This window comes from Manis pentadactyla, chromosome 4, assembly GCF_030020395.1.
Source record: "Manis pentadactyla isolate mManPen7 chromosome 4, mManPen7.hap1, whole genome shotgun sequence".
In the NCBI taxonomy this organism is placed as follows: Eukaryota; Metazoa; Chordata; class Mammalia; order Pholidota; family Manidae; genus Manis; species Manis pentadactyla.
This window is the reverse complement of record NC_080022.1, coordinates 109,478,772-109,502,669: the sequence shown is the minus strand read 5'-3', so window position 1 is coordinate 109,502,669 and position 23,898 is coordinate 109,478,772. Positions and strand designations below refer to the sequence as shown.

The 23,898-nt window shown below is 38.4% G+C and overlaps 1 protein-coding gene across 4 annotated transcripts in view; it reads right to left on the bottom strand.

The window, feature by feature from the left end:
- Window positions 1-23,898, bottom strand: part of GPR89A (G protein-coupled receptor 89A) — a 68,425-nt gene that overhangs the window by 33,798 nt on the left and 10,729 nt on the right. For 3 of the 4 annotated variants that reach the window (XM_057500638.1, XM_036924395.2, XM_036924397.2), the window contains exon 2: window positions 17,914-17,973. The exons of the other annotated variant lie outside the window; for it this stretch is intronic. In XM_057500638.1, the coding sequence (XP_057356621.1) occupies window positions 17,914-17,973 (60 nt within the window). The remainder of the gene's footprint in view (window positions 1-17,913; window positions 17,974-23,898) is intronic. 4 annotated transcript variants of the gene reach the window in all.

Sequence of the window (23,898 nt, the reverse complement as noted above, 5' to 3'; positions counted from 1 at the left end):
ATTGTCAGAATGGCCATCCTGCCTAAAGCAATTACAGATTCAATGCAATCTCTATCAAAATAGCAACAGCATTCTTCAATGAACTAGAACAAATAGTTCTAAAATTCATATGGAACCACAAAAGACCCTGAATAGTCAAAGCAATCCTGAGAAAGAACAAAGCTGGGGTGGGGGGATTATGCTCCCCAACTTCAAGCTCTACTACAAAACCACAGTAATCAAAACAATTTGGTACAGGCACAAGAACAGACCCATAGATCAATGAAACAGAAGACGGTGTCCAGATATAAACCCACACATATATGGTCAATTAATATACTATAAAGGAGCCATGAATATACAATGAACAAAAGACAGCCTCTTCCACAACTGGTGTTGGGAAACCTGGACAGCTACATGTAAGAGAATGAAAGTGGATTATTGTCTAATGCCATACACAAAAGTAAAATTGAAATGGATCAAAGACTTGAATGTAAGTCATGAAACCATAAAACTCTTAGAAGAAAACATGGACAAAAATCTCTTGAATATAAATATGAGCAACTTTTTCCTGAATGCATCTCCTCGGGCAAGGGAAACAAAGTAAAAAATGAACAAGTAGTACTAATCAAACTAAAAAGCTTCTATACAGCAAAGGACACCATTAGCAGAACAAAAAGGTATCCTACAGTATGGGAGAATATATTCCTAAATGATTTATTTGATAAGGGGTTAACATCCAAAATACATAAAGAATTCATATGCCTCAACATTCAAAAAACAAATAACTCAATTAAAAAGTGGGTGCAGGATCTGAACAGACACTTCTTTAAAGAAGAAATATGGACGGCCAACAGGCACATGAAAAGATGCTTCACGTCATTAATCATTAGGGAAATGCAAATTAAAACCATAACGAGATATCACCTCATTGCAGTCAGAATGGCCATTATCCAAAAGACAAGGAACAACAAATGCCAGGGAGGATGTGGAGAAGGGGAACCCTCCTACACTGCTGGTGGGAATACAAGTTGGTTCAACTATTGTAGAAAGCAATATGGAGATTCCTAAAAAAACTAAATATAGAAATACCACATAACCCAGTAATTCCACTTCTAGGAATTTACCCAAAGAAAACAAGATCCCTGACTTGAAAAGACATATGCACTCCTATTTATTGCTGCACTATTTACAATAGCCAAGATATGGAAGCAACCTAAGTGTCCATCAACAGATGATTGGATGAAGAAGAGGCGGTACATATACACAATGGAATATTATTCAGCCATAAAAAGAAAATAAATCCTGCCATTTGCAACAACATGGATGGACCTAGAGGGTATTATGTTCAGTGAAATAAGCCAGATGGAGAAAGATAAATACCAAATGATTTTACTCATTTGTGGAGAATAAAAACAAAGCAAAACAGAAGGAACAGAATAGCAGTAGACTCACAGACACCAAGAAGAGACTAGTGGTTACAAAAGTGGGGGGGAATGGGGAGGGAGAAGGGGATTTAGGGTCACTACAACTTGCAATCACAATATAATATTGTCACGATAACAGTAGCACAGCACAGAGAATACAATTAATGACTCTATAATATCTTAGTACATTGATAGACAGGGACCACAAAGTGGGGAGAGGACTTGATAATATGGGTGAATGTTGAACCACTATGTAGTGTATGTGAACCCATTGTAAGATTATATGTCAGTGATACTTTAATAAAAAAATAATAAGCAGAACAGAATCTCTAGAAACTAGGGTATTATTTTAATTTTATTTTCTTTCATTGAACTATAGTTTACATACAGTATCATATTGGTTTCAGGTATACAATGCAGTCATTCAACAATTATCTACATTATTAATGCTCACCACAATATTATAGTTACTGTCAACATACAATGACACCACAACAGGTATTGACTATATTCTCTATGCTGTACTTTTCCTCCCTGTGACTTATTTATTACTGTAATTTGTACCTCTTTATCGTCTTCACCTCTTTCCCCCACTGGCTCCCTCCGCAATGGGAACGACCAGTATATTTTCTGTATATATTAGTCTTCCTGCTTTATTTTGTTGTTTTTTTTAAGATTCTATAAATAAGTGAAACCATATGTTGTCTTTCTCTGTCTGACTTATTTCAGTTAGCATGATATCCTCTAGGTCTATCCACATTGTTGCAAATTACAAGATTCCCTTCTTTTTAAATGTCTGACTAATATTCCATTGTGTATATGTACCACATCTTCTTCATCAACTCACCCATTGATGGGTACTTGGGTTACTTCAGTATCTTGGCTACTGTAAATAATGTGGCAATAAACATAGGGTTGTCCATATCATTTTGAATTAGCGGTTTTTTTCTTCAAGTAAATACCCAAAAGTGCACTTACTGGGTTGTATGGTATTTCTATTTTTTTAGGACCCTCTGTACTGTTTTCAGCATTAGCTATACCAATTTACACACCTACCAGCAGTGCATGAGAGTTTCTCTTTCTCCACATTCTCTCCAATACTTGTTTTTCCTTGTCTCATTGATAGTAGACACTCTGACTGGTGTGAGCTGATACCTCCTCAGGGTTTTGATTTGCACTTCCCTGATTGTGAGTGATGTGGAGCATCTTTTCATGTGCCTCTTCACTATCTGTATTTCTTCTTTTGGAAAAAGTCTATTTAGGTCCTCTGCCCATTTTTTAACTGGGTTATTTGTTTATTTTGGTGTTGAGCTATATGGGATCTTCAAATATTTTGGATATTAGCCCCTTACCAGATATATCATTTGCAAATACAGTCTCCCATACAGTAAGTAGTTGCCTTTTTGTTAACAGTTTTCTTTGCTGTGCAGAGGATTTTTAGTTTGATGTAGTCCTGCTTGCTAATTTTTGCTTGTGTTTCTGTTGCCTGGGGAGACACATCCAGGAGAAAATTACTAATGCTGCTGTTCAAGAGGTACTTTCCTATGTTTTCTTTTAGTTTATGGTTTCAGGTCTTAACATTTAAGTCTTTAATCCATTTCCAGCTTTTTGTGTGTATGATGTAAGACAGTGATCCAGTTTCATTCTCTTGCAGGTTACCGGCTCAGCTTTCCCAGTACCATTTATCAAAGAGACTATTTTTTTTCCCCATTGTATATTCTTGCCTCCTTTGTTATAGATTAACTGACCATACATACATGGGTTTATTATGAGCTCTCTATTCTGTTCCACTGATCTATGTATTTGTTTTTGTGCTGATACCATACTTTTTTTTCTAAGTTTGCAGAACCTTAGAACTTATTTTCTGGAGATAAATTGACTTGGTCAGAAGAATATGTAAAACTTTTGTCAGGATAACCTTTAACAGCAGTGTTCATAGCAAACGATTCTGTTTATCCATGAGGTTGAATTACTGTATTTTCAGAGGCTCCAACAAAGAATACTTCAGCTGCTGAGACAATGTATCTGTTGAGATAGTGAAATTATATAGGCAATCTGTTAATAAAACATAATTTTTATATGTTTTTCACTGAGGAGAATCAATTTAAATTAGCAACATTTCTTGTCTTTAACAATATATTTTTTATTTCTAAAAACCTTATTGTTTACAATAATGCAGGATAGCTTCCTGAAACATTCTAAGGATGAGATTTCAAGGCGGCAGATGAAAATGACTTTGACCAGTTGCAGCTGAAGAAATGCTGAATAGAGTCGTCCATAAGAAATTAAATAGGGGATTGGATTAAAGATGACGGAATGAGAGGAGAGACAGAGGCTTCCTCCTAAAACTGGATACAATTAGAAAATGTAGTGGGCACAACTAATCCTGAGAAAGCAACAGGAAAGAGGACGGCGTCAGACTGCATACACCTGGAGGAAAGAGCAGACCTTACCGAACGGGGTAACATACCAGAGCTGTGGCTCCGCGGGACCCAAGCCCTTCCTGCACCCCAGCTCACTGATGGGAGGAAGAGAAACAGAGCAGGGAGGGAGTGGAAGGCTTGGGACTCCTGAATACCTAGCTCCAGAGATCTGCTCTGGGAACACAAACCTACATTTCATGGTGCTTCCATGAGACTCGCATGACTACCGGGTTGGAAAGTTAATACAGACAGAGATCCTGGGGAGACTGGGATTCCAGCCGCTTGTGGAAAGCAGGGATCCATATCCAGCTTCTCTGGGACAAAAACTTATACCTGTGTGCCTGGCCCACTGGCTCAGGCAGTGGAGACAGGCACAGCAGCCGGGAGGCGGGAAACAGCTCTTTCCTCCACCCAGGCACCAGTACTGCTCCCCAACGACCCCTGACATTGCTTCAGGGGCTGAGCAGCTCCAGAGACTACAGCTTCTGGACACTAGAGGGCACCATATACAAACATGAAATGCGAAAGGAACCTTGTCCAGAGTAAAATTATTAATACAACTCCCAAGAAAGATTTAAATGATACAGAACTTGTGACTTTTCCTGAAAGAAATTCAAAATAAAAATCATCAACATTCTAATGGAGGTATGGAAAGACATCCAAGAACTAAGGAATGAATTCAGGTCAGAGATCCAATCATTGAAGAACATGATGGAGGGTATTAAAAGCAGATTGGATATGGTGGAGGAGACGATAAATGAAATAGAAACTAGAGAAGAGGAATACAAAGAAGCTGAGGCACAGAGAGAAAAAAAAGGATCTCTAAGAATGAAAGAATACTGAGAGAACTGTGGGACCAATCCAAGCGGAACAATATTCACATTATAGGGATACCAGAAGAAGAAGAAAGAGAGAAAGGGATAGAAAGAGTCTTTGAGGAGGTAGTTGCTGAAAACTTCCCCAATCTAGGGAAGGACATAGTCTCTCAGACCACGGAGATCCACAGATCTCCCAACACAAGGGACACAAGGAAGATAACACCAAGATATATAGTAATTAAAATGGGAAAGATCAAGGATAAGGACAGACTGCTAAAAGCAGAAAGAGAGAGAAATAAGATCACATACAAAGGAAAGCCCATCAGGCTAACATCAAACTTCTCAGCAGAAACCTTACAGGCCAGAAGGGAGTGCCATGATGTATTTGATGCCATGAAGCAGAAGAGCCTGGAACCAAGATTACTTTATCCAGCAAGATCATCATTTAAATTTGAAGGAGGGATTAAACAACTGCCAGATAAGCAAAAGCTGAGAGAATTTACCTCCCACAAACCATCTCTACAGTCTATTTTGGATGGACTGCTATAGATGGAAGTGTTCCTAAGGTTTAATAGCTGTCACCAGAGGTAATAAAACCACAGTAAAGAAAGTAGAACAGCTAATTATGAAGCAAATGCAAAATTAAATTAACTATCCTCAAAGTCAATGAAGGGATAGACAAAAAGTACAGAATTTGACACCTAATATATAAAGAATGAAGGAGGAAGAAAAAGGAGGAGAAATAGAAGAGAACCTTTAGATTGTGTTTGTAACAGCATACTAAGTGAGTTAAGTTAGACTCTTAGATAGTAAGAAAAGTAACTTGGAACCTTTGGTAACCACTAATCTAAAGCCTGAAATGGCAATAAGTACATACCTATTGATAACCACCCTAAATGTAAATGGACTGAATGCACCAATCAAAAGACAAAGAGCCACTGAATGGATAAAAAAACAAGACTCATCTATACGCTGCTTACAAGAGAACTCACCTTAAACCTGAAGACATGCACAGACTAAAAGTCAAGGGATGGAAAAAGACATTTCATGCAAACAGTAGGGATAAAAAGGCAGGTGTTGCAGTACTAGTATCATACAAAATAGACTTCAAAACAAAGAAAGTAACAAGAGATAAAGAAGGACATTATATAATGATAAATGGCTCAGTCCAACAAGAGGATATAACCATTATAAATATATATGCACCCAACACAGGAGCACCAGCATATGTGAAACAAATGCTAACAGAACTAAAGGAGGAAATAGACTGCAATGCATTCATTTTAGGAGACTTCGACACACCATTCACTCCAAAGGACAGGTCCACCAGACAGAAAATAAGTAAGGACACAGAGGCACTGAACAACACACTACAACAGATGGACCTAATAGACATCCATAGAACTCTACACCCAAAAGCAACAGGATACACATTCTTCTCAAGTGCACATGGAACATTCCCCAGAATAGACCACATACTAGGCCACAAAAAGAGCCTCAGTAAATTCAAATACATTGAAATTCTACCAACCAACTTTTCAGACCACAAAGGTATAAAACTAGAAATAAATTGTACAAAGAAAGCAAAAAGGCTAACAAATACATGGAGGCTTAACAACATGCTCCTAAATAGTCAATGGATCAATGACCAAATTAAAATGGAGATCCAGCAATATATGGAAATAAATAACAACAACAACACAAAGCCCCAACTTCTGTGGGATGCAGCGAAAGCAATCTTAAGAGGAAAGTATATAGCAATCCAGGGATATTTAAAGAAGGAAGGACAAACCCAAATGAATTGTCTAATGTCACAATTATCAAAATTGGAAAAAGAAGAACAAATGAGGCCTAAAGTCAGCAGAAGGAGGGACATAATAAAGATCAGAGAAGAAATAAATAAAATTGAGAAGAATAAAACAATAGAAAAAAATCAATGAAACCAAGAGCTGGTTCTTTGAGAAAATAAACAAAATAGATAAGCCTCTAGCCAAACTTATTAAGAGAAAAAGAGAATCAACACACATCAACAGAATCAGAAATGAGAAAGGAAACATCATGACAGACCCAACAAATACAAAGAATTATTAGAGACTACTATGAAAACCTATATGCTAACAAGCTGGGAAACCTAGCAGAAATGGACAACTTCCTAGAAAAATACAACCTTCCAAGACTGACCCAGGAAGAAACAGAAAATTTAAACAAACCAATTACCAGCTTAGAAATTGAAGCAGTAATCAAAACACTATCCAAGAACAAAACCCCCAGGGCCAGATGGATTTACCTCAGAATTTTATCAGACATACAGAGAAGATATAATTCCCATTTTCCTTAAAGTTTTCCAAAAAATAAAAGAGGAGGGAATACTCCCAAACTCATTCTATGAGGCCAACATCACCCTAATACCAAAACCAGGCAAAGACCCACCAAAAAAGAAAATTACAGACCAATATCCCTGATGAACGTAGATGTAAAAATACTCAACAAAATATTAGCAAACCGAATTCAAAAATACATCAAAAGGATCATACGCCATGACCAAGTGGGATTCATCCCAGGGATGCAAGGATAGTACAACATCTGAAAATCCATCAACATCATTCATCACATAAACAAAAAGAAGGACAGAAACCACATGATCATCTCCATAGATGCTGAAAAAGCATTCGACAAAATTCCACATCCATTCGTGAAAAAAACTCTCAGCAAAATGGGTATAGAGGGCAAGTACCTCAACATAATAAAGGCCATATATGATAAACCCACAGCCTGTTCATACTGAACAGTGAAAAGCTGAAAGCTTTTCCTCTGAGATCGGGAACAAGACAGGGATGCCCACTCTCCCCACTTCTATTCAACGTACAACTGGAGGTCCTGGCCATGGCAATCAGACAAAACAAAGAAACACAAGGAATCCAGATCGGTAAAGAAGAATTCAAACTGTCACTATTTGCACATGAGATGATATTGTACATAAAAAACCCTAAAGACTCCAATGCAAAACTACTAGAACTGATATTGGAATACAGCAAAGTTGCAGGATACAAAATTAACACACAGAGAAATCTGTGGCTTTCCTATACACTAACAATGAACTAATAGAGAAATCAGGAAAACAATTCCATTCACAATTGCATCAAAAAGAATAAAATACTTAGGAATAAACCTTACCAAGGAAGTGAAAGACCTATACCCTGAAAACTATAAGACACTCTTAAGAGAAATTAAAGAGGACACTAACAAACGGAAACTCATCCCATGCTCTTGGCTAGGAAGAATTAATATCGTCAAAATGGCCATCCTGCCCAAAGCAATATACAGATTTGATGTAATCCCTATCAAATTACCAACAACATTCTTCAACGAACTACAACAAAGAGTTCAAAAATTCATATGGAAACACCAAAGACCCTGAATAGCCAAAGCAATCCTGAGAAGAAAGAATAAAGTTGGGGGGGGGGTCTCATGCCTGAACTTCAAGCTCTACTACAAAGCCACAGTAATCAAGACAATTTGGTACTGGCACAAGAACAGAGCCACAGACCAGTGGAACAGAATAGAGACCCAAGATATTAACCCAAACATTTATGGTCAATTAATATATGATAAAGGAGCCATGGACATACAATGGGGAAATGACAGTCTCCTCAACAGATGGTGCTGGCAAAACTGGACAGCTACATGTAAGAGAATGAAACTGGATCACTGTCTAACCCCATACACAAAAGTAAATTTGAAATGGATCAAAGACCTGAATGTAAGTCATGAAACCATAAAACTCTTAGAAAAAAACATAGGCAAAAATCTCTTGGAGATAAACATGAGCGACTTCTTCATGAACATGTCTCCCCGGGCAAGGGAAACAAAAGCAAAAATGAACAAGTGGGACTATATCAAGCTGAAAAGCTTCTGTACAGCAAAGGACTCCATCAATAGAGCAAAAAGGTATCCTACAGTATGGGAAAATATATTCATAAATGACAGATCTGAAAAAGGGGTGACATCCAAAATATATAAAGAGCTTACACACCTCAACAAACAGAAAGCAAATGATCCAATTAAAAAATGGGCAGAGGAGCTGAAAAGACAGTTCTCTAAAGAAGAAACTCAGATGGCCAACAGACACATGAAAAGATGCTCCACATCGCTTGTCATCAGAGAAATGCAAATTAAAACCACAATGAGATATCACCTCACACCAGTAAGGATCGCCACCATCCAAAAGACAAACAACAAATGTTGGCAAGGTTGTGGAGAAAGGTGAACCCTCCTACTCAAAGTAGAAATATCATTTGACCCAGGAATTCCACTTCTAGGAATTTACCCTAAGAATGCAGCACTCCAGTTTGAAAAAGACAGGTGCACCCCTATGTTTATTGCAGCACTATTTACAATAGCCAAGAAATTGAAGCAACCTAAGTGTCCATCAGTAGATGAATGGATAAAGAAGATGTGGTACATATACACAATGGAATATTACTCAGCCATAAGAAGAAAACAGATCCTACCATTTGCAACAACATGGATGGAGCTAGAGGGTATTATGCTCAGTGAAATAAGCCAGGCGGAGAAAGACAAGTACCAAATGATTTCACTCATATGTAGAGTATAAGAACAAAGAAAAACTGAAGGCACAAAACAGCAGCAGAATCACAGAACCCAAGAATGGACTAACACTTACCAAAGGGAAAGGGACTGGGCAGGAGGCGTGGGAAGGGAGGGATAATGGTAGGGAAAAAGTAAGGGGGCCGTACGATTAGCGTGTATAATGTGGGGTGGGGCATAGGGAGGGGTGTGCAACATAGAGAACACAAGTCGTGAGTCTACAGCATCTTACTACACTGATGGACAGTGACTGTAATGGGGTTTGTGGGGGGGGACTTGGTGAAGGGGGGAGTCTAGTAACCATAATGTTCTTCATGTAATTGTAGATTAATGATAATAAAATGAATTTTAAAAAGCAAGCAAAAAAAAAAGAATGAAATACGGAATAAACATGCTTCTGTTTTGTGAAGAATGCATTTTTTTTTCAAAATAACAATTTGTAAGTTACTCTTTCATGGGGCAGGGGGTGCCATACTATTTTGATTACTGTATCTCTGTAGTATAGTTTGGAACCAGGGAGCATGACACCTCCAGCTTTGCTCTTCTTTCACAAGACTGCTTTGGCTATTTGTGGTCTTTTGTGGTTCCCTATACATTTTAGGATTACTTGTTTTAGTTCAGTGAAAAATGCGATTGGTATTTTGATAGCGATTGCACTGAACCTGTGATTGCTTTGAGAAATATGCCCATTTTGACAATATTAGTTCTTTCTATCCAATGAGCATGGAGTGTATTTCTTTATTTATTTGTATCTTCTTCAATTTCTTTTATCAGTGTCTTATGGTTTTCAGAGTAGAGTACAGAGCTTTCACCTCCTTGGTTAGGTTTATTCCTAGGTATTTTATTCTTTTTGATAAAACTGTAAATGAGACTGTTTCCTTGGTTTCTCTTCTACCTTGTTATTAGCATGTGGAAATGCAACAGATTTCTGTACATTGATTTTGCATCCTGCAACCTTACTGAATGCATCTCTTAGTTCTACTAGTAATTTTGGTGGAGTCTTTAGGGTTTTCTCTATATAGTACCATGTCATCTGGAAAGAGTGACAGTTCTACTTGCTCCTTCTCAATTTGGATACCTTTACTTCTTTTTCTTGTCAGACTGCTGTGGCTAGGACCTCCAGTACTATGTTGAATAAAAGTGGTGAGAGTGGCATCCTGTCATCTTCCTGATCCCAGAAGAAAAGCTTTCAGCTTTTTCCCACTGAGTATGATGGCTGTGGGTTTGTCATATACGGCCTTATTATTTTAAGGTATGTTCCCTCTATACCCACTTTGGTGATAGTAGATTTTTTCCTTTCATCACTTTGAATATTTCCTTCTACTCCTTTCTGGCCTAAAAAATTTCTGCTGAAAAATTTGCTGACAGTCTTATGGGATTTCCCTTGTAGGTAACTGTCTGCCTTTTTCTTTCTGCCTTTAAGATATCTTTTTTTATCCTTAACTTTTGCCATTTTTATTACTATGTATCTTTGTGTGAAACCTCTTGGATTCATCTTGTTAGGAGCTCTCTGAGCTTCAAGGACCTGCATGTCTGTTTCCTTCCTCAGGATTGGGAAGTTTTCAGCTATGACTTCTTCAAATAGATTTTCTACTGCTTTCTTTCTTCTACTTCTGGTATCCCTATAATACAAGTATTGTTTCGTACAGAGTTGTCACAGTGCTCTCTTAGCATCTTCTCATTCTTTTTTCTCTCTGTTCCTCAGCTCAGTTACTTTCCACTACTCTGTCTTCCAGCTCACTGATTCATTCTTCTACATCCTTTAGTCTGCTGTTCATTACCTCTATTGCATTTTTCATTTCAGTTACTGTATTTTTCAGGCCTGACTGTTTTTTTTTTATATTTTCAATCTCTTTGCTGAAGTCCTTCCTGAGATCACCCATTCATTTATCCACTTCATTGAGCATCTTTATGACCAGTACTTTGATTTTGTTATCAGGTAGATTGCTTATCCCCATTTCATTAAGAACCTTTTCTGGTGCTTGGTTCTTGTTTGGAACATATTCCTCTTTCTCATTTTGTCTGGATCTCCTTGTCTCTATATATTAGATAGATCAGCTATGCCTTCTGGTTTTGAAAGTAGTGGCTTTGTGTAGTAGGCATTCTGTGGTGCCCAGAGCACAAAATCCTCTGCTCACCAGGGCCAGGTGCTCCAGGGGTGTCCCCTGTTGTGGCTGAGGCACAGCTGCTGTTGGTATGTTGTGGGGAGGCTCCATCCTCTGCCTGGCTGCCCACCATGGCCAAACCCCACTGCTATGCCTCAGAATGCAATGCCTAGCTCTTTTGGGATATGCCATGGGTGCAGCCATCCATCCTCTGCCTGGCTATCTGCAATGGCCAAACCCTGTGCTATACCTCAGAATGTGATGCCTGATTGTTCTGTGATGCACTGTGAGTGGGGCCCACTGGGTGGCTGCCTGCAATGGCTACTACTGCTGGGCTGGACATGTTGGATGGGGCAGATCTGTAGTGAAATGCCAGGGCTGAGCAAGTGGAGGAGATGGAGAGCTTCAAAGGTGGCCTCTGTAAGTGTGTCTGGCCAGGTGGACTCTGGGTGTGCTGGAAAACTGGCATCTATCAGCCCTTTTTCTGCTGGAGAATACTCGCTCAGACCCCCGCCCCTCTGGCACACTTCCCAAGGCTAGCAAACTTTTAAACTGCTACCTCTGTGTCAGGTCTCTGAAGGACTGACAGAGCATGTTGGTCCTTTGTGAGTGGAGGCTTGATTTCCCAAAATGCTCCAACTTTCCCTGTCTAGTCCTGCTAATCTTCAAAGCCCAATGCTACGGACTCATCTTCTTGGAGCAGATGCCAAGGGCCATGTGTGCCAGATTCCTCAGGGTATTTTTCCTCTCCAGTGTGTTCCTCTCTTGACCTTGTGGGTTGGGACAGGGGAAGGGCTTGGATTCTGGTTGATTGTGGCTCCACCCCTTTACCCTTCTCAATGTGTCTTCTCTTTTTTTGCCAGGTGGAGAAGGTCTGTTCTGTGGTCTTCAAGTCATTTTCTTTTCCCCAGAATCATCATTATTTTTATTTTTTAATTGAAGTATTGTAAATATACAATGTTACATTGGTTTCAATTATACAATACAGTGGTTCAACAGTTTATCTATAAAGTCCTCACCCCTACTAGTGCAGTTACTATCTGTCAATATAGGAAGATATTACAGAATCATTGGCTACATTCTCCATGCTCTACTACCATCCCTGTGACCAACTTATATATGACTGAGAATTTTTGTGCCCTTTATATCCTCCTTATCCTCCCCACCCATGTACTCCAGTGGCAAGCATCAGTCACTTCTCTGTGTCTATATGAGTCTACTGCTGTTTTGCTAATTTTGTTTTTAATATTCCAAAAATAAGTGAAATCATAGAGTATTTGTCTTTCTCTGCTTGGTTTATTTCACTTAGCATAATATACTCTAAGCCCATCCATGTTGTTGCAAATGGCAGGATTTCTTCTTTTTTTCCCCTGTGGCTGAATAATATTCCATTGTGTGTATGTACCACCTCTTCTTCACCCATTCAACTATTGATGGACATTTTGGTTGCTTCTGTTTCTTTGCTTCTGTAAATAATGCAGCAGTAAACATAGGGGTGGATATACCTTTTTGAATCAGGGGTTTTGTTTTCTTTGGGTGAATTCCTTAAAGTGGAATTTACAGTATTTTTAATTTTAGTTGAAGAACATCCATACTGTTTTCCACAGTGGCTGCACCAATTTACACTCCCACCAACAGTGTAAGAGCAGTGTAAGAGGGTTCCCTTTTCTCCACATCCTTGCCAACACCTGTTATCTCTTGTCTTTTGGATAGTGGCCATTCTAACAGGTGTCAGGTGATAGCTCTTAGTGTTTTTGATAGCTATTTCCCTGATGATTAGTGGTGTACAGCATTTTTTCATGTGTCTCTTGTATTTCTTCTTTGGAAAAATGTCTGCTCAGGTTCTTCACTCATTTTTTAATCAGGTTATTTGGATTTTTTGGTGTTGAGGCATGTAAGTTCTTTATATATTTTGGATGTTAACCCCTTATTGGATAAATCATTTATGAATATATTCTCCCATACTGTAGGTTGCCTTTTTCTTCTGCTGATGGTGTCCTTTACTGCACAGAAGCTTTTTAGTTTGATATTGTACCACTTGTTCATTTTTTATTTTGTTTCCCTTGCCTGAGGAGATGTGTCCAGGAAAAATTGCTCAAGGAATTTTTGCCTGTGTTTTCTTCTAAGAGTTTTATGGTGTCATGTCTTACATCTAGGTCTTTAATCCATTTTGAGTTTACTTTTGTGTATGGAGTTGACAACAATCCAGTTTCATTCTCTTACATGTAGCTGTCCAGTTTTCCCAACACCAGTTATTGAAGTGGCTGTTTTTTCCCCGTCGTACATTCACAGGTCCTTTATTGTACATTAATTGACCACATATGCATGGGTTTATATCTGGGCTCTCTATTCTGTTCCATTGATCCATGGGTTTGTTCTTGTGCCAGTACATACTGTTTTGATTAATGTAGCTCTGTAGTATAGCTTGAAGCAGAAAGCATAATACTCCCGGCTTTGTTCTTCTATCACAGGATTTCTGTGGCTATTCAGGGCCTTTTGTGGTTCAGATATGAATTTGAGGATTATTTGCTCTAGTTCATTGAAAAATTCCAGTGGTATTTTGATAGGGATTGCATTGCATCTGTAAACTGCTTTGGGTAGGATGGCCATTTCGACAATATTAATTCTTCCTGTTTAGGAACATGGGCTAGATTTCCATTGATTTGTGTCTTCTTTAACTTCTCTCATGAGTGTCTTACAGTTTTCAGAGTACAGGTCTTTCACCTCCTTGGTTAGGTTTATTCCTAGGTATTTTATTCTTTTTGAAGCAATTGTAAATGGGATTGTTTCCCTGATTTTTCTTTTTGCTAGTTTTTTGTTAGTATATAAGAACACAACAGATTTCTGTGTATTAACTTTGTATCCTGCAACTTTGCTGAATCCAGTTATTAGTCCTAATAGTTTTTTGATGGCGTCTTTAAGAGTTTTCTATATATAATAGCATATCATCTGCAAACAGTGAGTTTTACCTCTTCCTTTCCAATCTGTGTTGCCTTTATCTTGTCTGAGTGCCGTGGCTAGGATCTATAGTACTATGCTGAATAAAAGTGGTGAGAGTGGACATTCTTGTCTTCTTCCTGATCTTAGAGGAAAAGCTTTCAGGTTTTTGCTATTGAGTATGATGTTAGCTGTGGGTTTGTCACATATGGCCTTCATTATGTCAAGGTACATACCCTCTATACCCATTTTATTGATAATTTTTATCATGAATGTATATTGAATTTTGTCAAATACTTTAAAACCATCTATTTAGATGATCATGTGGTTTTTATCCTTCTTTTTGTTAATGTGATGTATTATATTGATGGATTGACAAATATTTTACCATGATTGCATTCCTGGAATAAATCCCACTTGGTCATGATGGTTTGATGTATTTTTGAATTTGGTTTGCTAATATTTTGTTGAGGATTTTTGCATCTATGTTCATCAGCGATATTGGTCTACAACTTTCTTTTTTGTGGTGACTTTGTCTGGTTTTGGTATTAGTGTGATGCTGGTCTCATAGAATGAGTTTGGAGGTATTCCCTCCTCTTCTACTTTTTAGAATACTTTAAGAAGGATGGGTATTAGTTCTTCTTTAAATGTTTAGTAGAATTCAGCTGTGAAGCCATCTGGTCCTGGACTTTTGTTTGTTGGGAGTTTATTGATTGCTAATTGTGGGTAAAATTACAATTATTTCCAGAATATCTCCCATGGCCTCCCTCTTTCATACTTGCTTGATAAGTAATTGGTCTACTACCTTTACTGTGGGTTTATTTTCACTGGTGAAAACTATTTAGGCTCAAGAACACTTACATCTACAGATGTCTCTTTTACATATCCTGGCTTAGTGGTTGTAAATTTCTTCAGCCTTGGTTTTCTGGGAAGTTTTTAATCTCCTTTGAATTTGAATGATAATCTTACTGGGTAGAGGATTCTTGGATGAAGATCCTTCTGTTTCAATACATTAAGTATTTCATGTCATTCCCTTCTGGCCTATAAAATTTCCACTGAGAAATCTGCTGATAGCCTGATGGGGTTTTCCTTATATGTAATCTTTCTTCTGTCTCTGGCTGTTTTCAATACCCTCTCCTTATCCTTAATCTTTTGTCATTTTAATTATTATAAGTCTTGGTGTTGCCTTCCTGGGGGTTCCTTTTGTTAGGGGATCTCTGAGCTTTCAGGACCTGGGTGTCTTTCCTTTTCCATACTGGGGAGGTTTTCAGCAATTATTTCTTCAAAACTTCCTACCTCTTTGTCTCTCTTTTCTCCTTCTGTACCCCTATTATGTGAACATTGTTTTGTTTGGAGTTGTCACACATCTTTCTTAGCATCCTCTTGTTTCTAGAGATTAGTTTTTCTCACTGTTCCTCAGCTTCATTGTCTTCCTGCTCTCTAATTTCCATCTCATTCATTGTCTCCTCTACTTGCAGCAATCTATTATTCACTTCCCCCATTGTATATTTCGTTTCAGTTACTGTATTTCTTAGCTCTGAGTAGCTCTTTTTCGGCTTTTCTATCTCTGTTGTAGGCCTCTCTGAGATCATCCATACTTTTCCACAGATCAGTAAGCATATTTATGACTGTTACTTTGAAATCTTTATCCAAGAAGATTGGTGATCTCCATTTCATTTAGCCATCTATCTAGTGTCTTATCCTGCACTTTTTTTGGGAACACATTCCTCTACTTTCTCATTTTGTCAGTGTTCCTGTGTTTCTTTGTATTGATAAGTCTGCTATGCTTCCTGGTCTGCAGAACAATGGCTTTATGAAGAAGGTATCCTGTGGTGTCCAGAAGCTCAAGATTCTTTACTCTCCAGTGCCTGGTTTTCCTTTACAATGGAGCCCCAGTTGCTGCTGGTGAGCTATGGGTGGGGCTGCCTTTCTGTCTCTCTGCTAGCAGTGGTTTACCTCAGTCACCACAGATGACAGTTCACCTCAGCTAGCCGTTTGTGAGCCAAGCAGTGGAGGTTCTGCTGGGATTGTTGTGGGTCAGACCACATTCTGTCTGCCCTGAAGTGAAGGCAAGTGCTGCTGGGCTAATGGAGAGGTTTTATGGGTGCATGGCACACTGGGCTGGGCTATCCACAAGGAGGAAGGAGTGCTAGGAGGTGGCTCCCACAAGAATTTACTCAGTTGTGCTGAAATAGGGCCCAGAAAGTTGGGAAAGCCTACTTCTGCCTGCCAGCCAGCAAAGTCATCCTTTGCCTATTAGGCAGCAAAGTCTGACACTGCTAGGCTGAAAGGGCTGCATGGGCAGACAGGTAGTGTGCAGGGGCTGAGCTGCCAGCAAGGGAGATGAAGTGTCTGGGACTCCTGTGAGTGCCTGATCTATTGGGCTAAAGGAGGGCTAGAGAAGTGCCTGACCTGCTCTCTCTCCTGTGGAGCGAGCTCCATTCAACCATCACCCTTCTGACACTCTTCCTGCTGCTGGTATATCTTTTAAACTGCGGTCTCTGTGTTGGGTCTCAGTGGGATTGACAGAGCATGCCTGTTCTCCACAAGCAGCAGGAGTCTCAACCTCCCAGAATGCTCTAACTCTCCCTGGTGTCCAGATCCACTAATCACCAAAGCCTGAAGCAATGCGGACTTGTCTTCCCAGAGCAGATCTCCAGGACCAGGTGTGCAGTGTTCTGAACACTTATTCCATCCCCAATCTGTTCATCCTCCTGCTTGATGGTTGGGATAGGGAACAGGCTGGGGTCCCCACTTATCGTGACTCTGCCACTTTACCCTTCTCTGTGTGATGTTCTCTTCTTCCCTATGGTCTGCTCTGCAGTCTGCAGGTCGTTTTCAGGGTTAGTTGTATTTTCTGTAGTTGCTTCCTTGGTATTTGTATGTGGGAGGAGGTTTCTGCCTTGCCTTCCTACTCCACCATCTTTTATTTCCCTCAGGTCATTTTTACAGTTAGCTTATTAGATGTAGTTGCTTCCTCAGTGTCTGTGTGGGAGGAGGTTAACACAGTGACCTCCTATTCTGCTATCTTCCTCACCCCACTAACCAGGCTTTTAGACAACAATGTAAACTCTCTGGGAGGTTAAATGGAGAACATCCTAGAAGTGACTGAAAAGTAGTCTAAACCATTGAACTGATTACTAAATGAGGAGGACTAATTAGGAATTGTCCAGTCTAGGCTAGTGTTTTTCTGAATTCAAGGCTTAAGATGAAAACCAGTTTAGCCTTAGGACTTTGGATAACTTAGGATGTAAAACTTGTCATTAGCTTTGAAGGTCAGGTAGTGAGATGAATGGGGACATTTATGACATTGTAAGTTAAATTTTCTCCCAAAGATTAACTATTTGCTACTGATATTTATACTGATATGACTAAGGCATGACATTTCTTGCTCCTAGTTTCTGGGATATACATGACTTGCCTTTCTTTTTATTTTTTAAATCAACTAAGCCTTATCATATTCTCCAATTTAAGAATTACATAGTATTCATCTGGCAAAAACTTCCTATCTTGAAAGTGAATATAACCTTTTTTTAGTGGAGTCATTTTTCTTGCCCCATTTTAAAACAATTTCAATTTATATAGTATTAGCATAACCAAAATGATCTCTTCTCACCTCATAGTCCTTAAACAGTTGGCGCATGAAGAAAAGCCATCCAAATCCAAAGAAAAGTATCTAGAGGAGAAAGATAGAATGTCAAAATACATAATCCTTTGAGAAATGCCTAATCAGACTATTTTACAACAAAATGTCTATTAACTAGATAGTTTACTTATTTCAGAGAATAAAGATGAGATCCACTCATGTAATATCTATTAAAGTCCATAACATTGGGAGTAGACATTGAAATGCTCTTCAATTTTTGAAATTATCTATGTTTTAGAATGTTTAAATTGGATAAAAATGAAAGCACATTATTTTTCCTGTAATCTTACAATACTCATTTTAGGATCTAGAGAAGTTAGCAAATAAAAAAAGAGTGAGTGTAACTTGCTTCTTAAAGATGATCCCCATTTGCAAATATTTAACAAAACTTGACGGGAAAGGAGTTGAGATTAAAAGAAAAAGGAAAGTAATAGAAAGAGGTATGTTTTTCTTCATTGGGCTTTCTTAGCTCTCTATCATCCTGCCTAATCCATATAAGGTAGTTTCCATCTCAGTGTAAAGTCAAGAGACTGTAGGATCCCACTTTGTCAGTTTTGGTTCAAGTTGGCATCAGAGATAACAGCCACGTGACAGCTCTGTTTAGTGTTCTCAAAGCTAGTTTATTTTGCACTGGTAAATAGAACCTTCTCTATACACACACATACACATATAACCACAATCTGGCAACCTTTTTCTTATATTGGTTAGGACCTTTATTTAAGAATAAAATTATTTTATGCCTTTCCATTGACTTTAGGTGCAAGTGCAAACTCTTGAGCACAGCTTAGCACAGACTCCTCCAGCTTCTGTGGTGTCCTTCCTACCCACCAAACTCATATTTTCAGTCACATGGAATGCCTTTAGTTCTCTCTTTCATATCAAGACCTCTGCAGATGTTGTCTTCTGGCAGAAACTTCTCTTCAGTCCCCATAGGTCTTCATTTAACTATTACTACTTATGGAAGGCCTTCTCAGACCTCCCAAATAAAGGTAAATTACTGTTTTTACATAATCCTATTCTACTCCCTTTTTCCCTTATGAAAGATTTACTACACAGATTTTAAAAAGACTTACTACACAGATTTTTAATGTCTAATTTAAATGTATACATTTTCTTAAACGTTCAATTGTAAGCTCTTTAAGGATAAGGATCACATTAATCTTACTAATTTTTGTATCCTCAGCACCCAGCACAATGCCTAGTACATGGCAAGCTCTTCATAAATGTTTGCTGAATGGACAAATGGTCCACAGTGATAGATGGTTTGTTCTTCAGGAACACTCAACCTCAATTTTTTGGTTATCATTTCTATAGGCATTGCTAGATGCTGGAAATACATAGATGAGTAAGGTAGTCACCATCCTCAAGGAGCTCAAAGTACAGTGGTCAATACTCCAAATAAATAATCACAATTTAATATAGGACATGCAATGATAGGTAGAGTGAAAGAATGTGAAACAGGGAGGTCAAACCAATCTGTAGGAGGAAGGACAGATTTTCTGGAGAAGATAATGCCTTAGCTGAAGAAGTTTTAATGTGTGATTAAAATCTGATACCATGTCAAAGTTTGGGATTATATGCATTTCTAGAGAGTTGCCAAGGTATTCAGCACACACTCAAAGGTTTCCACCACCCCTAAAAAAATACTACTCTCTTAGAGGATGAAAAAGAGTTAGACAGGTAGAACATAAGTAACGGAGCTAGGATTACAGGTCTTTCTTTTCAGAAAGCAAACAGCATGAGTAAAGGCACAGAGGTAAGAAACAGCATGGTACATACTGGGAACTACACATGGTGTGGTGCTGCTGGAAGATAAAATTCAAAGAAGGATGCAGTTAAAAATGAGGCCAAGAGGGAGAGGATTAAAGATGGTGGCATGAGAGGTGAGACAGAGGCTTCCTCCTAAAATGGTATATATAATATGAAAATATAATCAATACAACTAATCCTAAAAGAACAACAGGAAAGAGGGCTGCGCCAAACTGTATACACCTGTAGAAAAAAATAAACCTCATGGAACAGGGTTGGAAACTTTCTCGATCTTCAGGTGCTCCAGCTCCCTGGCTTGCTGCACAGCTCAAAGGACCCCATCCATGATACACAGCCTACTGTGCCTTTTTCCTGGCCAGCCCCACGTGGCTCGCAAACTGGCAAACACTACCCTGGTGTTAAGCCAGCCAGAGGGAAGCCCCGTCTACAGGAACCACAAACACAAAGCATAAAGGCTTATACCTGTGTGCTTGGCCCACTGGTTCTGGTAGTGGAGGCAGGCATAGCAGCTGGGAAGCAGGAAACAGCTCTTTCCTCCCACCAGGCACCAATAACGCTTGCCTGCAATCCCCGACATTGCTTCAGGGGCTAAGCAGCTCCAGAGAGTAGAGCTTCTGGGCACTAGAGGGAGCCATATACAAATATGAAAAGCCAAAGAAACCTGGTTGAAAGTATAATTATGGATATAACACCTGAGAAACATTCCAATGAAACTGACCTCATGAATCTTCCCGAAAGGGATTTCAGAATAAAAATCATTAACATGCTCATGGAGGTACAGAAAAAAATCCAAGAACTCAGGAATGAATTCCGTTCAGAGATCCAATTGTTGAGGAGCACAATAGATGGTATAAAAAGCAGATTAGACAGGGTGGAGGAGATAAATGAAATAGAAATTAGAGAAGAGGAATACAAAGAAGCTGAGACACAGAGAAAAAAGGATTTCTAAGAATGAAAGAATATTGAGAGAACTGTGTGACCAATCCAAATGGAACAACATTCGCATTATAGGGATACCAGAAGAAGAGGAGAGAGAGAAAGGGTTAGAAAGTGTCTTTGAGGAGGTAATTGCTGAAAACTTCCCCAATCTGGGGAAGGAGATAGTCCCTCAGGCCATGGAGGTGCACAGATCTACCAACACAAGGGACCCAAGGAAGACAACACCAAGACATATAGTAATTAAAACGGGAAAGATCAAGGATAAGGTCAGACTATTAAAAGCTGCCAGAAAGAGAAATAAGATCACATACAAAGGAAGGCCCATCAGGCTATCATCAGAATTCTCAGCAGAAACCTTACAGGCCAGAAGGGAGTGGCATGATGTATTCAATGCAATGAAGCATAAGGGCCTCAAACCAAGAATACTTTATCTGGCAAGATTATCATTTAATTTTGAAGGAGGGATTAAACAATTTCCAGACAAGCAAAAGCTGAGAGAATTTACGTCCCACAAATCATCTCTACAGTGTATTTTGGAGGGACTGCTATAGATGGAAGTGTTCCGAAGGTTTAATAGCTGTCACCAGAGGAAATAAAACCACAGTAAAGAAAGTAGAACAGTTAATTACTAAGCAAACGCAAAATTAAATCAACTATTCCCAAAGTCAAACAAGGGATAGACAAAGAGGACAAAATATGATACCTAAAATATAAAGAATGGAGGAGGAAGAAAATGCAGGAGAAAAAAGAACCCTTAGATTGTGTTTGTAATAGCATATTAAGTGAGTTAAGTTAGACTCTTAGATAGTAAGGAAGTTAACCTTGAACCTTTGGTAACCACAAATCTAAAGCCTACAATGGCAATAAGTACATATGTATCGATAATCATCCTAAATGTAAATGGTCCAAATGCAACAATCAAAAGACAAAGTCACTGAATGGATAAAAAGCAAGACCCATCTATATGCTGTCTACAAGAGACTCACTTTAAACCCCAAGACAGACACAGACTAAGAGTGAAGGGATGGAAAAAGATATTTCACACAACTAATAGGGAGAAAAAAACAGGAGTTGCACTACTTGTATTAGACAAAATAGACTTCAAAACAAAGAAAGTCACAAAAGACAAAGAAGGACATTATATAATGATAAAAGGGATCAATCAAAGAAGAAGATAGAACCATTATAAATATCTATACTCCCAGCACAGGAGCACCCACATATATGAAACAAACACTAACAGAACTAAAAGGGGAAATAGAATGCAATGCATTCATTCTAGGAGACTTCAATACTCCACTCACTCTGAAGGACAGACCAACCAGACACAAGATAAGTAAGGACACAGAGACAGTGAACAACACATTAGAAGAGATGGACCTAACAGATATCTACAGAACTCTACACCCAAAAGCAGCAGAATTCACATTCTTCTCAAGTGTACATGGAACATTTTCAAGAGTAGATCATATACTAGGACATGAAAAGAGCCTCAATAAATTTAAAAAGATTGAAATTGTACCAACCAGTTTCTCAGATCAAAAAGGTATGAAACTAGAAACAAATTATGCAAAGAAAATGAAAAATTCCACAAACACATGGAGGCTTCACAACATGCTCCTAAGTAACCAATGGATCAATGACCAAATAAAAACAGAGATCAAGCAATATATGGAGACAAATGAGAATAAAAATTCAACACCACAAAATCTGTGGGACGCAGTGAAGGCTGTGCTAAGAGGAAAGTATATAGCAATACAGGCCTACCTCAAGAAAGAAGAACAATCCCATACGAAAACTCTAAACTCACAATTAATGAAACTAGAAAAAAATGAACAAAGGAGGCCCAAAGTCAGTAGAAGGAGGGACATAATAAAGATTAAAGCAGAAATAAATAAAATTGAGAAGAACAAACTAATAGAAAGAAGCAATGAAAGCAAGAGCTAGTCCTTTGAGAAAATAAACAAAATAGATAAATCCCTAGCCAGACTTATCAAGAAAAAAAGAGAGTCTACACACATAAACAGAATCAGAAATGAGAAAGGAAAAATCACTATAGACACCACAGAAATACAAAGAATTATTAGAGAATACTAGGAAAATTATATGCCAACAAACTGGATAAACTAGAAGAAATGGAGAACTTTCTAGAAAAATACAACCATCCAAGGCTGACCCAGGAAGAAACAGAAAATCTGAACAGACCAAATACCAGCAATGAAATAGAACTGGTAATCAAAAAACTACCTAAGAACAAAATCCCTGGACCAGATGGCTTCACTGCTGAATTTTATCAAACATTTAGTGAAGACCCAATACCCATCCTCCTTAAAGTTTTCCAAAGAGTAGAAGAAGAGAGAATACTTCCAAACTCATTCTATGAGGCCAGCATCACTCTAATATCAAAACCAGGCAAAGATACTACAAAAAAAGAAAATTACAGACCAATATGCCTGATTAACATAGATGCAAAAATACACAACAAAATATTAGCAAACTGAATACAAACATACATCAAAAAGATCATCCATCATGATCAAGTAGGATTTATGCCAGGGATGCAAGGATGGTACAACATTGGAAAATCCATCAACATCATCCACCACATCAACAAAAAGAAGGACAAAAACCACATTATCATCTCCATAGATGTGGAAAAAGCATTTGACAAAATTCAACATCCATTCATGATAAAAACTCTCAACAAAATGGGCATAGAGGGAAAATACCTAAACATAATAAGGGCCATATATGACAAACCCACAACCAACATTATATTTAACAGTGAGAATCTGAAAACTTTTCCTTTAAGATCGGAAACAAGACAAGGATGCTCACTCTCCCCACTTCTATTCAACATAGTACCGGAGGTCCTAGCCATGGCAATCAGACAACACAAAGAAATAAAAGGCATCCATATTGGCAAGAAAGAAGTTAAACTGTCCCTGTTTGCAGATGACATGATATTGTACATAAAAAATGCTAAAGAATCCACCCCAAAACTGCTAGATCTAATATCTGAATTCAGCAAAGTTGCAAGATACAAAATTAATACACAGGTATCTGTTGCATTCCTTTACAGTAACAATGAACTAAAAGAAAGAGAAATCAGGAAAACAATTCCATTCACAATTACCTCAAACAGAATGAAATACCTAGGAATAAACCTAACTAAGGAAGTGAAAGACCTGTACCCTGAAAACTATAAGACACTCTTAAGAGAAATTAAAGAGGACACTAATAAAT